Source organism: Nothoprocta perdicaria, unplaced genomic scaffold (assembly GCF_003342845.1).
Source record: "Nothoprocta perdicaria isolate Ctin4 unplaced genomic scaffold, notPer1 scaffold_68, whole genome shotgun sequence".
Lineage (NCBI taxonomy): Eukaryota > Metazoa > Chordata > Aves > Tinamiformes > Tinamidae > Nothoprocta > Nothoprocta perdicaria.
Genome location: NW_020455954.1, coordinates 2,570,750 through 2,585,043, shown reverse-complemented (window position 1 = coordinate 2,585,043; position 14,294 = coordinate 2,570,750). Strand labels below are relative to the sequence as shown.

The 14,294-nt window shown below is 40.4% G+C and overlaps 1 protein-coding gene across 1 annotated transcript in view; it reads right to left on the bottom strand.

Moving 5' to 3' along the window:
• Positions 1-14,294, bottom strand: part of MAATS1 (MYCBP associated and testis expressed 1) — a 29,107-nt gene that overhangs the window by 8,641 nt on the left and 6,172 nt on the right. Inside the window, exons 5-13 of the mRNA XM_026050371.1 lie at positions 13,504-13,560; positions 12,873-13,054; positions 12,005-12,182; positions 11,539-11,696; positions 11,130-11,312; positions 10,888-11,030; positions 5,346-5,462; positions 2,474-2,545; positions 1,231-1,377 (exon numbers count right to left, since the gene is read on the bottom strand). Coding sequence (XP_025906156.1) covers positions 1,231-1,377; positions 2,474-2,545; positions 5,346-5,462; positions 10,888-11,030; positions 11,130-11,312; positions 11,539-11,696; positions 12,005-12,182; positions 12,873-13,054; positions 13,504-13,560 — 1,237 coding nt within the window. The remainder of the gene's footprint in view (positions 1-1,230; positions 1,378-2,473; positions 2,546-5,345; positions 5,463-10,887; positions 11,031-11,129; positions 11,313-11,538; positions 11,697-12,004; positions 12,183-12,872; positions 13,055-13,503; positions 13,561-14,294) is intronic.

The window sequence follows — 14,294 nt, the reverse complement described above, 5'->3', positions numbered from 1 at the left end:
TCTTGACTCTCTCCTTTTTTTTTCCTGAATGTCATTACCATGTCTGAATAGGTCTCTTCACTCTTACCTGGCTTTCAAAAAAAAAGAAGTATTTCAAGCTCATAATGCCTAAGGCTTTTGTTTTTTTTCTCTCCCTCTTATCTGAGTAGAAGAAATTGTTTTGCTGTAATTTCTGGCATTCTGTTTTCCTGAGTTCCACACCTATGCTTCCTGTGTATAAGGGGGCACCTACTAGTGATAAACCCTAAAACATGATCACTCTGCTCAACTTTTACTGAGCTCTGGGAGGAAATCTTACAGCTGTCCACCCAGCAGTAGGCAGTGAGCTTTGCCAGCCAGTGTAGGCTGTTATCATCATCTAAAACCTGCAGAATTGTCTCACAGCTGCTCTCTAATACCACAAGAGTAGGAAGGACTACAGGATAAGCTGCAGAACCCCGTGGGAGGCACTACCTATCTTGGGATAGGGTGAGGTGTGCACAAAATTTCTTCATGATCCATTTCACACCAGAGTCTGCCATTGGATTCACTTTGCTCTAAAAGGTTGTGGCACTGCTAGGAAATAGTGACAGATTTCTTATCCTCAGTTCTCATTAGATTCTTGGTATGGATGGATCCCAGTATCTCTCTGCTCACCAGAAATATGGCTACTACAGCAAAGTGACTCCATTACTAAGCTGCTCAAAATCTCAAGCCCAGCAAGGTCTGCAAAGTAAGTCTCCTTTGGCTGCTTTTGTGATGACTTCTGCCTGAGTGAGAGCCTGACAGAGTGCTAAGCTAGAAAGAGAACAGAGCAGGGACATAGCAATAACACACATTCAGGGGAACAACTGACAGGAGTGACACGTAGTGACGCCAAGGCACAGCACCAGTCAAATGGGTCGAAATATGGATAAACTCAGGTTCATCTGATGGTGTGGTTTACTCAGAGATCTGGGAATGTAATAAGTGTTCTGTTTGGGCAGAAAGCAAATGCAGCTTGTGTAGCAGCTGTGGTTGGGTTCCTCAGTCTGTTTGAGATCCCTAGAGCCCCACAGAAATGACAGCAATTTAGCCCCTTGGGTATTCAATCTTTGGTCTCTGCTAGGAGGGCATTTGAGTAAGCTGGGATGTTTTCTGCACTTTGTATAATAGAGTACTTGTATAATAGAGAAATATTATACAAATATTTCTGGAGTGTGACACACACAGGAGTGTGACAGATCAGGTGCTCTGTGTTTATAGGCAAACCTTGTGCATGTGCAGGTCGTGCTGTTGCTGCAAGGCCAGTATCTCTTGCTTCTCTGCCTTGATCAGCAGCTGGGCATCCTCCTGAAGTGCGTGAGTGGTGCGCAGTTCTCGAATCAGTTCCAGCCGCTTCTCCTTCCCTTCAAACATCTTTTAAATACAGTTAAACAACAAGGCAAATTAAATGGAGTATGTAATCAAAGTATTTTGCCAGCAAAGAACATCCTTTTCTTCCAAGTCATAGGGTTAGTTGTTCCCAAGACCTAGTTCTTTGTTGTTAGTATTTGAAGATTTGGGGGATATCCCTCATACTTCCACTGAAAACGAAGAACTCTGCAACAAATGTGTGGCAGGTCTGCCAGCTAAACACCAGGTCTGCCAGCTAAACCTTGCCTAAAACTTCCTGCATAGAAAACATATGTTTGATACCTTCAGCTATGGAGTATAAATGACCTACTGCTACTTTATTACAAGAATTATTTTTTGCTTCTGCTAAGACTCACCCAGAACTGAAACTACCTGAATAGAGAAGAGCGAAACTAGGGTCAAGTATGTCCTCACCTCAGAGATCAATATCCTTATTGATATCCTGTTATACTGGTCTATTTGTCCAAGTTTCCCAGTATGAACAACACACCTTTTTCTCAGGCCTAAGTTAAATATTTCCTGTTTCAGCATTCACTATTCTCTGAAAGTTATTCCTTTGGAAGGAACTGGTCTGATCAAAATGAGAGACTCGCTTAATATAAAGCCCAAACCAGGGCCACTCAATTAATTTAAACCCAGACCTACTTCACTGGAAATCACGGTAGTGTGTTTCAACATTTAAGAAGGAACCATCCTTAAGAGGATGGTAAGAAATAAAAGTTGCCCTTCTAGAGGATGTGTGGGAGGTTTCATAGGCCTTGGGATAGGGTCTTGGGATAGGGTCTTGGGATAATCAAGGCAAAATGTACTCATGGTCCAGATCTAATGTAGAATTTGTCATTTCTGCTATTGAACATTTAATTATACAGCTCAGTGGTGGCTGGCACAGGGAGATACTCAAACATATGTAAAAACCTGGAATTCCCCGAAAGAAGTTTGGCCTGCAGAATAAAGCCTTGCAGGACCTGAGATAACCTACAAGAGGAAACTGTAGAAGCTTCATTGCCCTTGATTAGTTCTGTGGAAGAGAGATGTCAAACAAACCCTCGGTCATCGCCCACCATCAGTCTGAAGCCAGACACAAAGAGGCACCAAATACCATGTTCTGAATAGCCCTTCCTCGGAGCAACTTCTGCAAACAAATCACTGCTAGTTCTGTTTCCTCTTCCTCCTGCCAAAACACAATGAATATCCATACCGTAAGTAATAACTTCTTTGGGGGAAAACAGAGGTGAAGTTTTCTATAAATCATGCATCTAGCTATCAAAAAAATCTAATTTGTATCTGGCTTTTTTTCCCAGCTGTTTCTGAACACCATGCTTCTGATTCCTGGGGAAAGGCAGCTAGGTCAGAATAATACACACTTTCCTGTTTTACAAGAGATGGAGGAAGAACACTCTGCTGGAGTTTTTAGAGAGTCTTTCAAGTGGAATACCTAGTGAAAAGGAGGTACTGATAGAGAAAATTACCTTATGTATTACAAGTACTATATGTAGCTTGACTGAGTTTGGCAGAATGATCATGAGCTATGGGAATTTACAGGCCAAGACACTAAGGAGAATTACTATTTTAGGAGGTGCAAAAGTGATATTAACCATAAATAAAGAGATTAAATTAAAAGGGAATGTATAGATTTTTCTTCTGATATTCATTCCAGTGCTGACTGATACTGGAGTAACTCAGTAAATTTAAGACTCAGATAGTGACTGTTTGGAAGTAAGTAAAATGAAATACCTCATATTGCAATATCTGTCTTTCAGGGGCTTACTGGCCTAGCATTGTACGAGTGATACCAACCTGGAAGAAGAATGAGGTGTAATGGGTAAGAGAATGTGACTACAGGCGATAAAATGTTGGCTTGCTTTAAATATAAGAACCTACAGCATTTTTTTTTCCTGATGAGGGGTCTTAGATACTTGCAGGAGGAAAAAGGTACCCAAAAGAGATAAAAAGAAATCTGAATATTGCAAGAATTTTTTTCTTTTAATAAAGTAAAGACAGCCTGAGAGGTCTGAGTTGAAATGTGGTATTTTAGAAGTGCTGGAATAAGAGGGAAGAATGTGGGATTACAGAAGGGCTTCTGAGCTTCAATTTTAGTCTGCTTTTTCTTAGGTGTTACAGATTAAGTATTCCAAAGGCAAAAGGAAGCATTCCTTCCTTTCCACACCACCATCTAGGAGAAGCAAAGCAGAACTGGCAAAAGACTGATTTAAGATTTGGTCTCTTTTTCTCCAGAAAGAAGGAATGAATTTCCAGCCCACTGAGAGTTAGATAACTGCACCACATAAGCTGGCTGCTAAGGGAGGTGAGGCCCCAAACCTCTTCAGGAGACAGTTTTTGGAAATGGAGACAGCTGGCACATACACTGGACAGGTAAGCCAAATCGCTGTGAGGTTTATTTAAAATTCTCGTGGGATGCAATTCTTGGTACTTGTAGTTGTATTGTTCAGTATTGCAAAGGATGCCTTAACAAAGATAATCACCAGCTCCTCCATCACCTTGCTGCAAAACCAGCAGGAAAGAGAGAGGGGAGACAGAGAGTCTGTCATGCCCTATAGGAAAAAAAAAAAAAAAAAAAAAGGAGAATTTAGCATCTGGAGGAATTTATGATCCAGTTGAGAGCAAGAGGAGGCTGGGAGAGAGTAAGGTGAGGAACTGAGGTGCTCTGTAAGCCTGTTGGGACTGATCAGCACATAAGAAATGACTGGCAAAGGAGGGGAGGAGTTCAGAGGCCCGCAGTCACATCTCCATTCCACATCCCTTGTGGTCCATGTCAGCAGCCCACCACTCCAGCACACTTTCCCTTTGGGATTCTTAATTTGAGGTAAGGATCTCCCCCAGAGGTTGGTGCAGTTGGTAGTTAGTTCTAGGATCCCTGCGGGGCAAGCAGGAAAGCATCAACAGCAGAGAAGAGCCTCGCTCTCAGTGCAAGGCTCTGTTTTCAGCAGCCAGCTGGAAGGATGTGCAGGAGGAGAAACCTAGTTCAAATTCTGCAAGACAGAACATTTTAGGGCAGCCCTTCAGTGGCTGAAGTGGCCTCATGGCACAGATGGAGTTTCACTGGAGAGCTCCGCTCTCTTATGTGTCTGCACGTAAGATCATTTAAGGAGAAACCAAATGTTGAGAGAATTAACTTAGCTAAAGCTCTACTGTGTTGAAACTCTTATATAAAAAGCTATAATCCGTAAATAGACTCAAGCATGACTACAGCTGCTAGGAAAAAAAATCTTTCTGATATAGAAAATACCATGTAACCTGGAAGTGCTTAAAAATCTGCTAAACTGGGACCACTACAATACAATAACTAACACACAGGAGTCAGTGAAACTGTGGAAAGCTTTTGCCAAAGGCGGTAGTAGACATTTTTATTTTAGTGTTCTTAAAATGGACTGTTTAGACCACCAGATTTCATACTGCACAAAGGAAGATAGTGCAGATAACCTAATGAGCCTTCATCTCCCTTACATTTATGGTTGCATGACTTTCTTAAATTCACAAATTTAAATGATAATTGTGTCTGATTTTTCCTGCACCATGAAAATGGTGTTAATAAGCAGACAAATCAATCCACTGGTGCAACCACCTCTGAAATACATTACTTCAAGAAAGGAAAAGAAATTGCAACTAGTTTATTTCTCCAGAGTATATGACAACTCCAGAGCACATTACTGCTATTCTGACCTCTATGGTAGAACCATTTTCTGTGACCTGTCAACTAAGTGGAGGCCGGGCATCAAAGGCCTCAATCCTGCATGTGGGCAGGCTAGCGAAGTAGCGAGGTGCACGCTCAGGGCCAAGCACCCAAAGTCTGGCTGACTTCTGTGGAGCTTGAACTTAACTGCCCCACTGGATTATGGCAGGGCTGTCAGATCAGGATAAGAGACTTCTTTACCTCTCTGGATATTCATTTAATAACCAGACAGGGAACAATCACAGGAGAGAAAAAAAAAAGTATTAAATATCCCACTTACAATTGATGTTTTTTCCAGGGTTGGAGTAGGGGGCTGAGGTACAGGTTTTTCTATTTTTTCAAGGAAACGAAGGGGCTTCTTTGGCTCCTTGACTTTATTCTTCTTGTCCAGTAGTGCCTGTAATAGTTAAACCATTTAATCACAGACGGGCTAGATAGAACAGCATGTTGAGATCAGTTCTATGCCTACTGACTGCATACAGTTGGAAGTATTCTGCACTTTTCAGGCTTGTGGCTTTCATTTCTTACTTTACCTCAACTTAAAAACTGGATATGGTCAGCAGACAAGGCTACGAATTGGTCACAAGAGACTGACAGGAGTTCAAAATAACCTTAGGGAGGAAGTAAGAGCTGTTTTTCCTTTGCCTTTTTCTATAGGTATCACGCTTGTTTTTGCAAGTCCATTTAAGTGGGTTTTTCTCCCTCCTTGCAGCTGTTGGTTGCCACCAAGTTTGCCAATGAAAGCAGGCCAGGAGCGGAAAAGCCACGGATGCTTTCAGGCAGCTTTGAGAGAGCCAACATCCTGCCAACTTCCCAGTGCAAGCCCGTTAGAAAAAGATATTCCAATGATCAGCTTCTGCTGTGCAGCAACGTCTGCCTACTGTTGACATCGCAATACTGCTCACAAAGAAAAGGGAGCAAAATATATAAGCTTAAATCTTTTTCACAACTGTGATCCTGCCCCTGCATGGGTCGGATCTGTACTCTTCAGTACTGGAAGAACAGATGTATTTCTGCAAGGTAAGATGCATCTTATTGCTTGCTTGCTTTTTCTTTCCCTTTCTTTCTGTCTTTCTGTCTGTCTTTGTGCAGGACTCTTAGAAAGCAATGTTCAAAACCAGCATCTTACCAGGGAGGGAAATTAGAGAGAAACGTAACAAAAATAAATCCCACATTGAATTTCCTCTCTCCAGTACCAAGGATAAAATTTAACTGCAAAATTCATGAAGTTTTAAAACTCCTATGGTCGTTATATAAAACTCTTCTTGCATGCTGGATCTGACCTTTCAGGCCAGGATAATTAAGAGCTTAGAAACAGGAGTGAGAGAGTTTTAGGCGCAGGGGGGTAAACACTTTATTGTTGGGAACTTCTGAAATGGACCAGTTTAATAATACAAAAATCAAAGCCTAAAAAGTGCTTATAAATCACATGAAATGCTTATAGCTGAATGAAGTTAGAGATTTTCTCACCTGCTTCTTGTATTTGATCATCTTAGAGCTCTCTGGCAAGGAGATTATAACAGTGTTTGATATGATTTGTAAGGTGTTTTGCATGATGAGGGAAAACTTGGAAAGAAAAAGCCCTTGTGATTGTGTTTATCTTGAAAACAATGATTCCTGTGTTTATTAGTACAATGTTGCATTCATAAGAGTTTTCCTAATAAAATGTAAGCTGGCAAAAATATTTCTTGATAAACAAAATAACAAAATGCAACTAGAATGACAATTTTTAATGACAAAGAAATCTAAGAGCACAAGAGGGAATTCTTAAAAAGGTAAATCTGAGAAATACTGCAGTTCTTGGAAATGGTTTTATGCTTGCACATCAGCAGAACCTAGTGACTGCTTTACTACCTTCACTTAGTCAGGAGTGGTTACTATTGTTTTGTCCAGCTTGAAGTTTTAGGTTAGTTTAAGGCTTTAATGTAACAGCTTAACTAAAGGAAGTACAAATATTGCATTAACTAGGTCTGCCTAACTTATTAAGATACTATTTGGTATGGTGTCCGCTGACTGGATGGACAGTGAAGGACTACCTAGACCTTCCATTTTCTTTTCATTTTCCTGGTGAACAGTGTGAACAGCAAATGACATCCTTGCTTTTGGCCACAGCTTTTAGTTTCTCTGCTGACTTCTGATGGCAGCAGAAGTCTTGACGGGATAGTGGCTTGGAAACCAGCTCTCCGTTCGGAGTAGCTATGCTTTGGTTTCTTCCTTTTCTGCTCTTGACTCTTCTCTTTTTCCCACGACACCATACACATTTCCATGTGTAGCACCTGCATACGCAGTCGTGGTTCTCTTTCTTCCTCCTTGACCATAACTAAAGAAGGTGACATCATCCAGGACACCCTGAGCACCTACTTAGCAAAGCAGCAGGGCTGCTCTATCTTGGCTGATGAGGAGTGACACAATAGGTCTTAAAGCCTGTCTGAGCATGAGCCAAGTAACAGTGTGTTGGAGATCTCTTGATGAAATTACTGCTTGAACAGGTTTTCCTGCTCTTTGAAGCTGGCACAGATCTCTCCACAGATATTCTTGGCCCTCTTACTTCTCCACCTCCTTCTAGCAACAAGATAAAACAGACACGATCTCCTGATACCTCCTCTACTCTTTGGTGTATTGAGGTATCCAGCATTTTTTTCCTGTAGTAAACTAGTTGTATCAGTGTGCTATCTCTTTTTGAGCTAACTGAATTCCTTAGAGTTTCATGTAAGGCTACTTATGTAATGGCTCACATATATTCCCCAAAGCACCAGCATCTCCTCTGCCTAGGGACTAGTTTTTCTTGTCCTTTTACAGACCTGTTTTAAGATACAGCTCCTTGTTTTCCTCTGTAAATCCTGGGTCACTCCTGTTTCTCTCATGTTCTCCTCCTTTGGAGAGCTATTTCAAGAACATTGAGTATATGTAATATCCTTGCAAAAGATTTCAGGATGCTCCTCTAAAAGCCTGCTTCTAAAATCTTGCCTTTTGGGATTAGTTTCAAGCCTAGAGCAAGATGATTTTATTCTTAATAGGACAGTGATCCTTTCAGTGGATCCCTGGATATTCTTTTGTCTCACTTTGCTGCCCTAACCTTAAGAAAACCTGCAGCATGGCAAAACAAGAAGATAATGAGGAGGACCAGTCCATCTTGCCACTTATTTGGCCTGGAAACAAGTCTTGGAAACTTCCTTGACTCAGACGAAATAGATCTGAAGCCAAAATCTAGCACCTCTCTTTGCCACCTCCAGTTATCTCAGGTTAACAGCAGGCAATGAAATAAACTCATTTCCAGAGCTAGATCACAGTGTATGCTCCCCATTTTTTAGAGTTCTGCTTTACTTCTACGATTACGAAAGAAAATATCTAAATTTCGAGAATGCTCAGGCAGCACTAAAAGGAGGGTTTTGAAGAGAAAACTGGTCCAGTTGTTCTGCTACAGAAGTCATGCAAAGCAACACGGAGCCATTCTGACATGATCTCTAATTGCCTGCTTTAAACTTCTTTTCATACTTTCTGTACCAGAGAAGGCTGTTGGCAGGATGGGGGCTGGTAACACCAACCAGTTAGACAGCTGTCCTTTCCAGCACTAAACTCTCTTAACTCAAGTACTCTGCTCCCTTCACTGCCCACTTCTCAACAACTTCTGCAGCTTAAGAGGTGGACCTGCCAGACGGGTCCTGCTAAGCCAAAAAAGTGCTATGGCCACCAGACTCAAAGAGCAAAAGTGGGACACTGAAGTGACCCACAATGTCACTGCAGAACCCAGGGGCTAAGTAATTAGAGCAGCAACGCTTGACAGGCTTGGAAGGGACTGCCCAGAGAGTTGTGGAGTCCCCTTCTCTGGAGATCTTCCAAACCCACCTGGATGCCGCCCTGTGCCCCGTGCTCTGGTGTCCCTGCTGCAGCAGAGGGGTTGGACTAGATGATCTCTAGAGGATCCTTCCAACCTCAACCATTCTGTGATTCTCTGAAATCTCTTAAGTCAACTGTTAGGATAAAACTGTTTGTTTTTGCTCTTGTGGCTCTGAACAGAAGCCTTACTGTAGCTGAGGCAATGTGGGTCTTTAGTGGTGTCACAGTTTTCAGCTTATCTGGACTGACGAGTCTGGTTTCTACATCTCAGTATCTAAAACTAGCAGTTAAACTTGGCATAACAGATTTATTAACAACTCGTCTAAAGGAAATGTGATTTTAAAAGAATATGCATTTTGACTTTATGTGTAAGGTAAAGGAGGCTTAATTATACAAGGACCTTTGGTGCCATAAATCAGTGTAGCCCTAGTGATCTATTATAGAAGAAAACATGCAATATTGTCTGCTTTCATTCTGCTTTCCATCTCGCCTTTGGCGATCAGCTTCTCCTGGAGCAAACATTATTATGGGAGCAGCTATCACCAGAGCCTACTTCTTATCAGGGACTACACTTTAGACCCTCTGCTGTAGTCTCACAAATCCTGGCAAGTATTTAGAACAGGCAGAATACAATTGTTATAATGATAACTCAGCCCTGAAAGCTCAGGCTACCATCACACTGCCTACAAGAACTGCCACAAGTGTTGTGACCATGGTTATATATACATATATATGGTCACTACTTTGGTAGTGACCATAGATTCTTCTTTGATAGATTCTTCACCAAGTCTGTAGTGGACTAATATCAATAAGTCTTGAGCACTTCCCACAGCACTGAAGCTTTTTTTTTTTGAAAAATTTCCTTCTGAATAACAATTAGATGCAACACAATTTTTTACAGGATCCAGTGGAATTTAAGTTTGAGATGATATGGGTGTTTTTTCAGGACAAGATTTCAAATTAAAATTCATTTGTAGAAAGTTAGCATGTGAACAGAGAGAGTATTATTAAATTATACCAAGAGAAGAAAGCTTATACACATCATTTCTGATTATGAAATATTTCTTCACTAAAGAAAGCATAAGTGAAAGCTGCCAAGCTTTGCAAATGAAATTAAATGTTTTAGCATTACTTCAGCCAGCAACAATAGGCCTAATTTTGAAAAGGCAACCATCAACAGCATCACAAGCAGCAAGCTTAGAAGTACATGTGATTATCAAATACTATGAGTGTTGATGCACATGAGGAGGCACTTTGTTCCTCGGTGGCTAACTTCATGTATGGACACCTCATCTGTACAAACAACTGTAATAACTTAAGGTATGCAAAACCTTAAGGTAATAACTTAATAACTTAAGGTATAACTTAAGTGATAACTTAAGGAATGCAAAAATCATTGTTTGTAAATCAGATGCTGCTGTTAGGGAACAGCAATGATGTGCATCCACTATTCTGGTCCAAGCTGATCGTGCTGTGCTGTAAGTATTTTTACAGTACATTCTCAGAATGTACATTTTAAAAATGTACAGAATTTTTAGAATATGAATTGTTTCAGATGACCAGATTTGGTTTAATTATTAGTAATTTGACAAAGTAGCCATTCAGCTTGTCACACATGCATTACATAAAGAAGTGAGAAAGGAGAGAGAGTAAAGGGAAGAATAGAATTTCTAGCTGATGTAGTGTATTACAACCCAAGCATCTGATTCATAGGGAGACAAGCAGTTATCCTTGTTTTCCATAGCGCTGGAGCAGAACGCAGATGCTAGGGAGAGAGAATATTGACAGACTGAGCTCCAAAGAAGAAATGGTCATGCCTACAACAGTTTGAATGTCTGATACATTCTCTGCTTGAAGATGTCAAACAAAAAACAAAACCCATGAATTTAGCACAGACAATTGGAAGAAAGTTCCCATATATGTTTTCTCAATAGCATTTCTGAGCACTTCAAAACTACGAGGAACTGATGGCTGCAGCCCCGTACCTGATGAACTTGTGCCAGCTCTGCCTCTAGCCTTGCTGATCTTTTAATGAATCCAGTCTTAGTGGTACTGCATTTAGGTTTTGGAGCTTGAATCTGCACCTGGGTGACAGAATCTGGGAGTGATGCTTCCAGCTGACACAATCCTAGGAAATACAGTATGTAATGGAATGGTAGAAAGAGAAATTGAGGGTTTTATTAACATAAATATTTCATACAAAATTAAGCCTTGCAAAATGCTTTACCTGCAAAGGTGTTAAGATAGTAGTTTTTTACTGCATAGCGTTCAGCATGGTTGTCTGGGAAATAACCAATTCTGGACAGAGGGGCATATGTTTGTGATGCAAAGTCAGCATAGTCCTCAATGATATCTTGTCTCGCCAGCTTCCCTTCCGCATTCTTTCTCTTAGCTATCAGCTTTCTGACCACTGAAAGGAAAATAAAAATATGAGAAAAATAATTCTTAAAAAAAAGTGACTCATCTTAGGAAATATATAAAGGCTTTTGTTGTAAATCCCTTCTGTTTAATCAGAACAAATGCAAATCTCTATGTGGATGCTAGCTGTTTCATCCGGAATCAAAATTGCAGCCTTGTGGGTTGTTTGAAACCTAAGCCTAATACTCCTGCCTCATACTTCTCGTTTTCCAACTTACTCAGTGCACAGTTGTGCCGAAGTTTTTTCACTTTCTCTTCTATAGCCTTCTGATGATTTTGCCACTGCGCATCCAAGCGCTTGAAATCCAGCTCATTCTGCTTCTCCTTTCTCCTCCGTAGCAGCTTCTTCAAGACTTCCAGTCGAAGCTCCTGCAACCTGTAAGGGAAGGAAAGGCCGGGTATTCTCCAGGGTTCTGTGCACGGCTGTCCTCATGAAATCTGCATCCCATCTGAATACTTTCCAGAGAGTTCATGCTGCATCGTAATCTTTCTTTTTTAGAATTGAGCTTCACTAATGAAAAGTATTCTACCTCTTATATTAAATTCAACAAAAATATCAGTGGGTTTAAATTTTTTTCCGCAAAGATAAAAAGCTCGTATCCTCCAGCCAGACCCCAAACCTTCTTGTTCCTTCTCTATTCTGCTGATAATTAAAAGCTGTAAAGTGCATAAATGGACTCTTACTTTTCTATTTCCTGTTCTCTAAAGGCCCACTCCTTCTTCTCCATATCATCCATCATTTTCCTCCTCTTTGCAATTTGTGAGGCGTTGTCCAGGGGTGGAAGAGTTGCTTCCCATGCTCGTTTTGCCCGGGCACGTTCAATCATCTCCACCTCAGCTAGTCCTGCTGGTAGCCCCCGACCTTACAAGAACAAGAAACAGTAGCTCTTTAGAAGAATGGTAAATCCAGCCAATATCCACTGTCTATACACTAAGATACTAGAGGGTTGGATGGGCACAAGCCCATAGGTTAAACACAAACAGAATTGATGATAGATATAAGTAAATACTTCAAGGTCAGTAAAATTTTAAAATATGAATGATGGTAGGACCTGCAGTTGCTATTCTTCAGTTGACATTAGCAACAGCTGTCCTGCAGGATGGAAAGGGCAAAAAACATTTCCAGGTAGACACATTCTGAGAATCAGCACTTTCTTTGGCATGTCCAGTCTTCATCATTATAGAAGGCAGGACACTGGAACAGGAGGATCACAGGTATGTTGTGGGACAAAAGTGTTCTTACTATTTCCTTATTAATGATTGACTCAGAATAGTTGAAAGCAGCAGGTAAATGGAAAACCTCTACTAGATGGTATTGGTAAAACATATGACCTTTTTATATTGAAAGATCTCAAAACTCCTTATGAAAGGTCCCAGAACAGTTTTATTAAGTAGTTTAATATATAGTTTAAGAATAGAAAAATAATGTATCCCCAAACAAGAAAGATCATCAGATCTGGCAATTGCCTTGAAACCTGACTGAGCAGAATGTCCTGCTGAAGAAGGTAGCATTATCATTATTATAATATTGTACCTTGATTCCATAACTCACCCCAAGTCAGAGTAGCAAGTGTCAGAAGCTCAGGGATCGAGGTAGAGAGAACGACGTATTCAGGGGAATAGGGGTCAGTCTGGGCTTCACCATCCCTGTAATCTGTCTGTGTACCCACAGTTTGTATCTGGGGAGCAAAGACCTCCTCATTTCTTGCTGCTGAATAAACATAGGGCTTTGTCCTTGGGAGGGGAAAAAAAAAAAAAAAAAAAAAAAAAAAAAAAAAAGCTAGATGGAAATGCATTTGTCACATTTAAAAAAAAAAAAAAAAAAACCACTAATATTCAAATGTGTTTTCTTTTACCTTAATATTGCTCCCATTGATGTTAACTCCCCTGTCTTTAGTAAAAGCAGTTTGAGGCCACAGGGAGCCCTTGGGACTCCCTTCCTCTTACATAAGTCATCCAGCAGTCTTCTGGTCTCAGCTCTCTTATATAGTTACAGGCACATCTTCCTTATGTATGCATTCTAAAGGGATGCTTTTAATACTGAGGCCTCCATATCTCTTAGAAAAATCATCTTATTGATTCACTCTGAAAATATTGCTCACTAAATAATCAGATAAGCAGACTTTTTTTTCTTTTTCCTAGATGTGATCAATCACAATGATGTTGCTGAACTCACTACTTACTTTGGCATTGCATAAGCAACATTTAGTGGAAACAGCTTACTAAAAGGGATGAGAGGTCTGAAAAGAGAGAACACAGAGGTTAGACAACAACCGTGGGCATCAAATACTGTTATGGTTTAGGAAAGCTGCATTCCACTAACCTCGGTGAAGTTTTGCTGATTAACCATGACTGAGGTTTTGTACCTACATGTGTAGTGTTGTGTCTGTATATGAAATAATTCTTCCATGGCTAAGGAGCAATGAGGGGAGAGGGGATCACTTCATAAAAAACAGTGCTCTCGAGACCTTTTGCAAATGACCTAGTCTGGTGTTTCTCATGTGCACCTCCAAAGGGGTTATTTGATGCTACAGTGAAGCCACTCTAACAGCAAACTGCCATCAAGAGGGATGGACCCTATTAGAGTTATATAGCTGTGCCTGCCCTATAGCTGCATTCAGGAAGAGAAATGTTTTAAGTGCTTGACACTCACAACAAAGCAGCTACTAAAATCCTGTTACGCTAAAAAATGGAATTGAAAAACAAGGCAATAATTAAAGGGACTCATTTTGAGTATGGTCATAGAATTTTATGTTTGTATGGGTGTCACTAATTCATTGATTTTTCTTTTCTTGTTTGAGGTTTTGGGAGATTTTTTTTCTATAACTCCTTGAAATCCTGAAATAAATCTCTACATTTCGTTTATAAGGTAAGCCATAGTGGAATTACCTAATTTGATTCTTCCCCTGTAGTAATTTCTGAAAATTATATGGGCTAAAAAGACAAAGTATTCATATTAATAAATCCTTCTTAG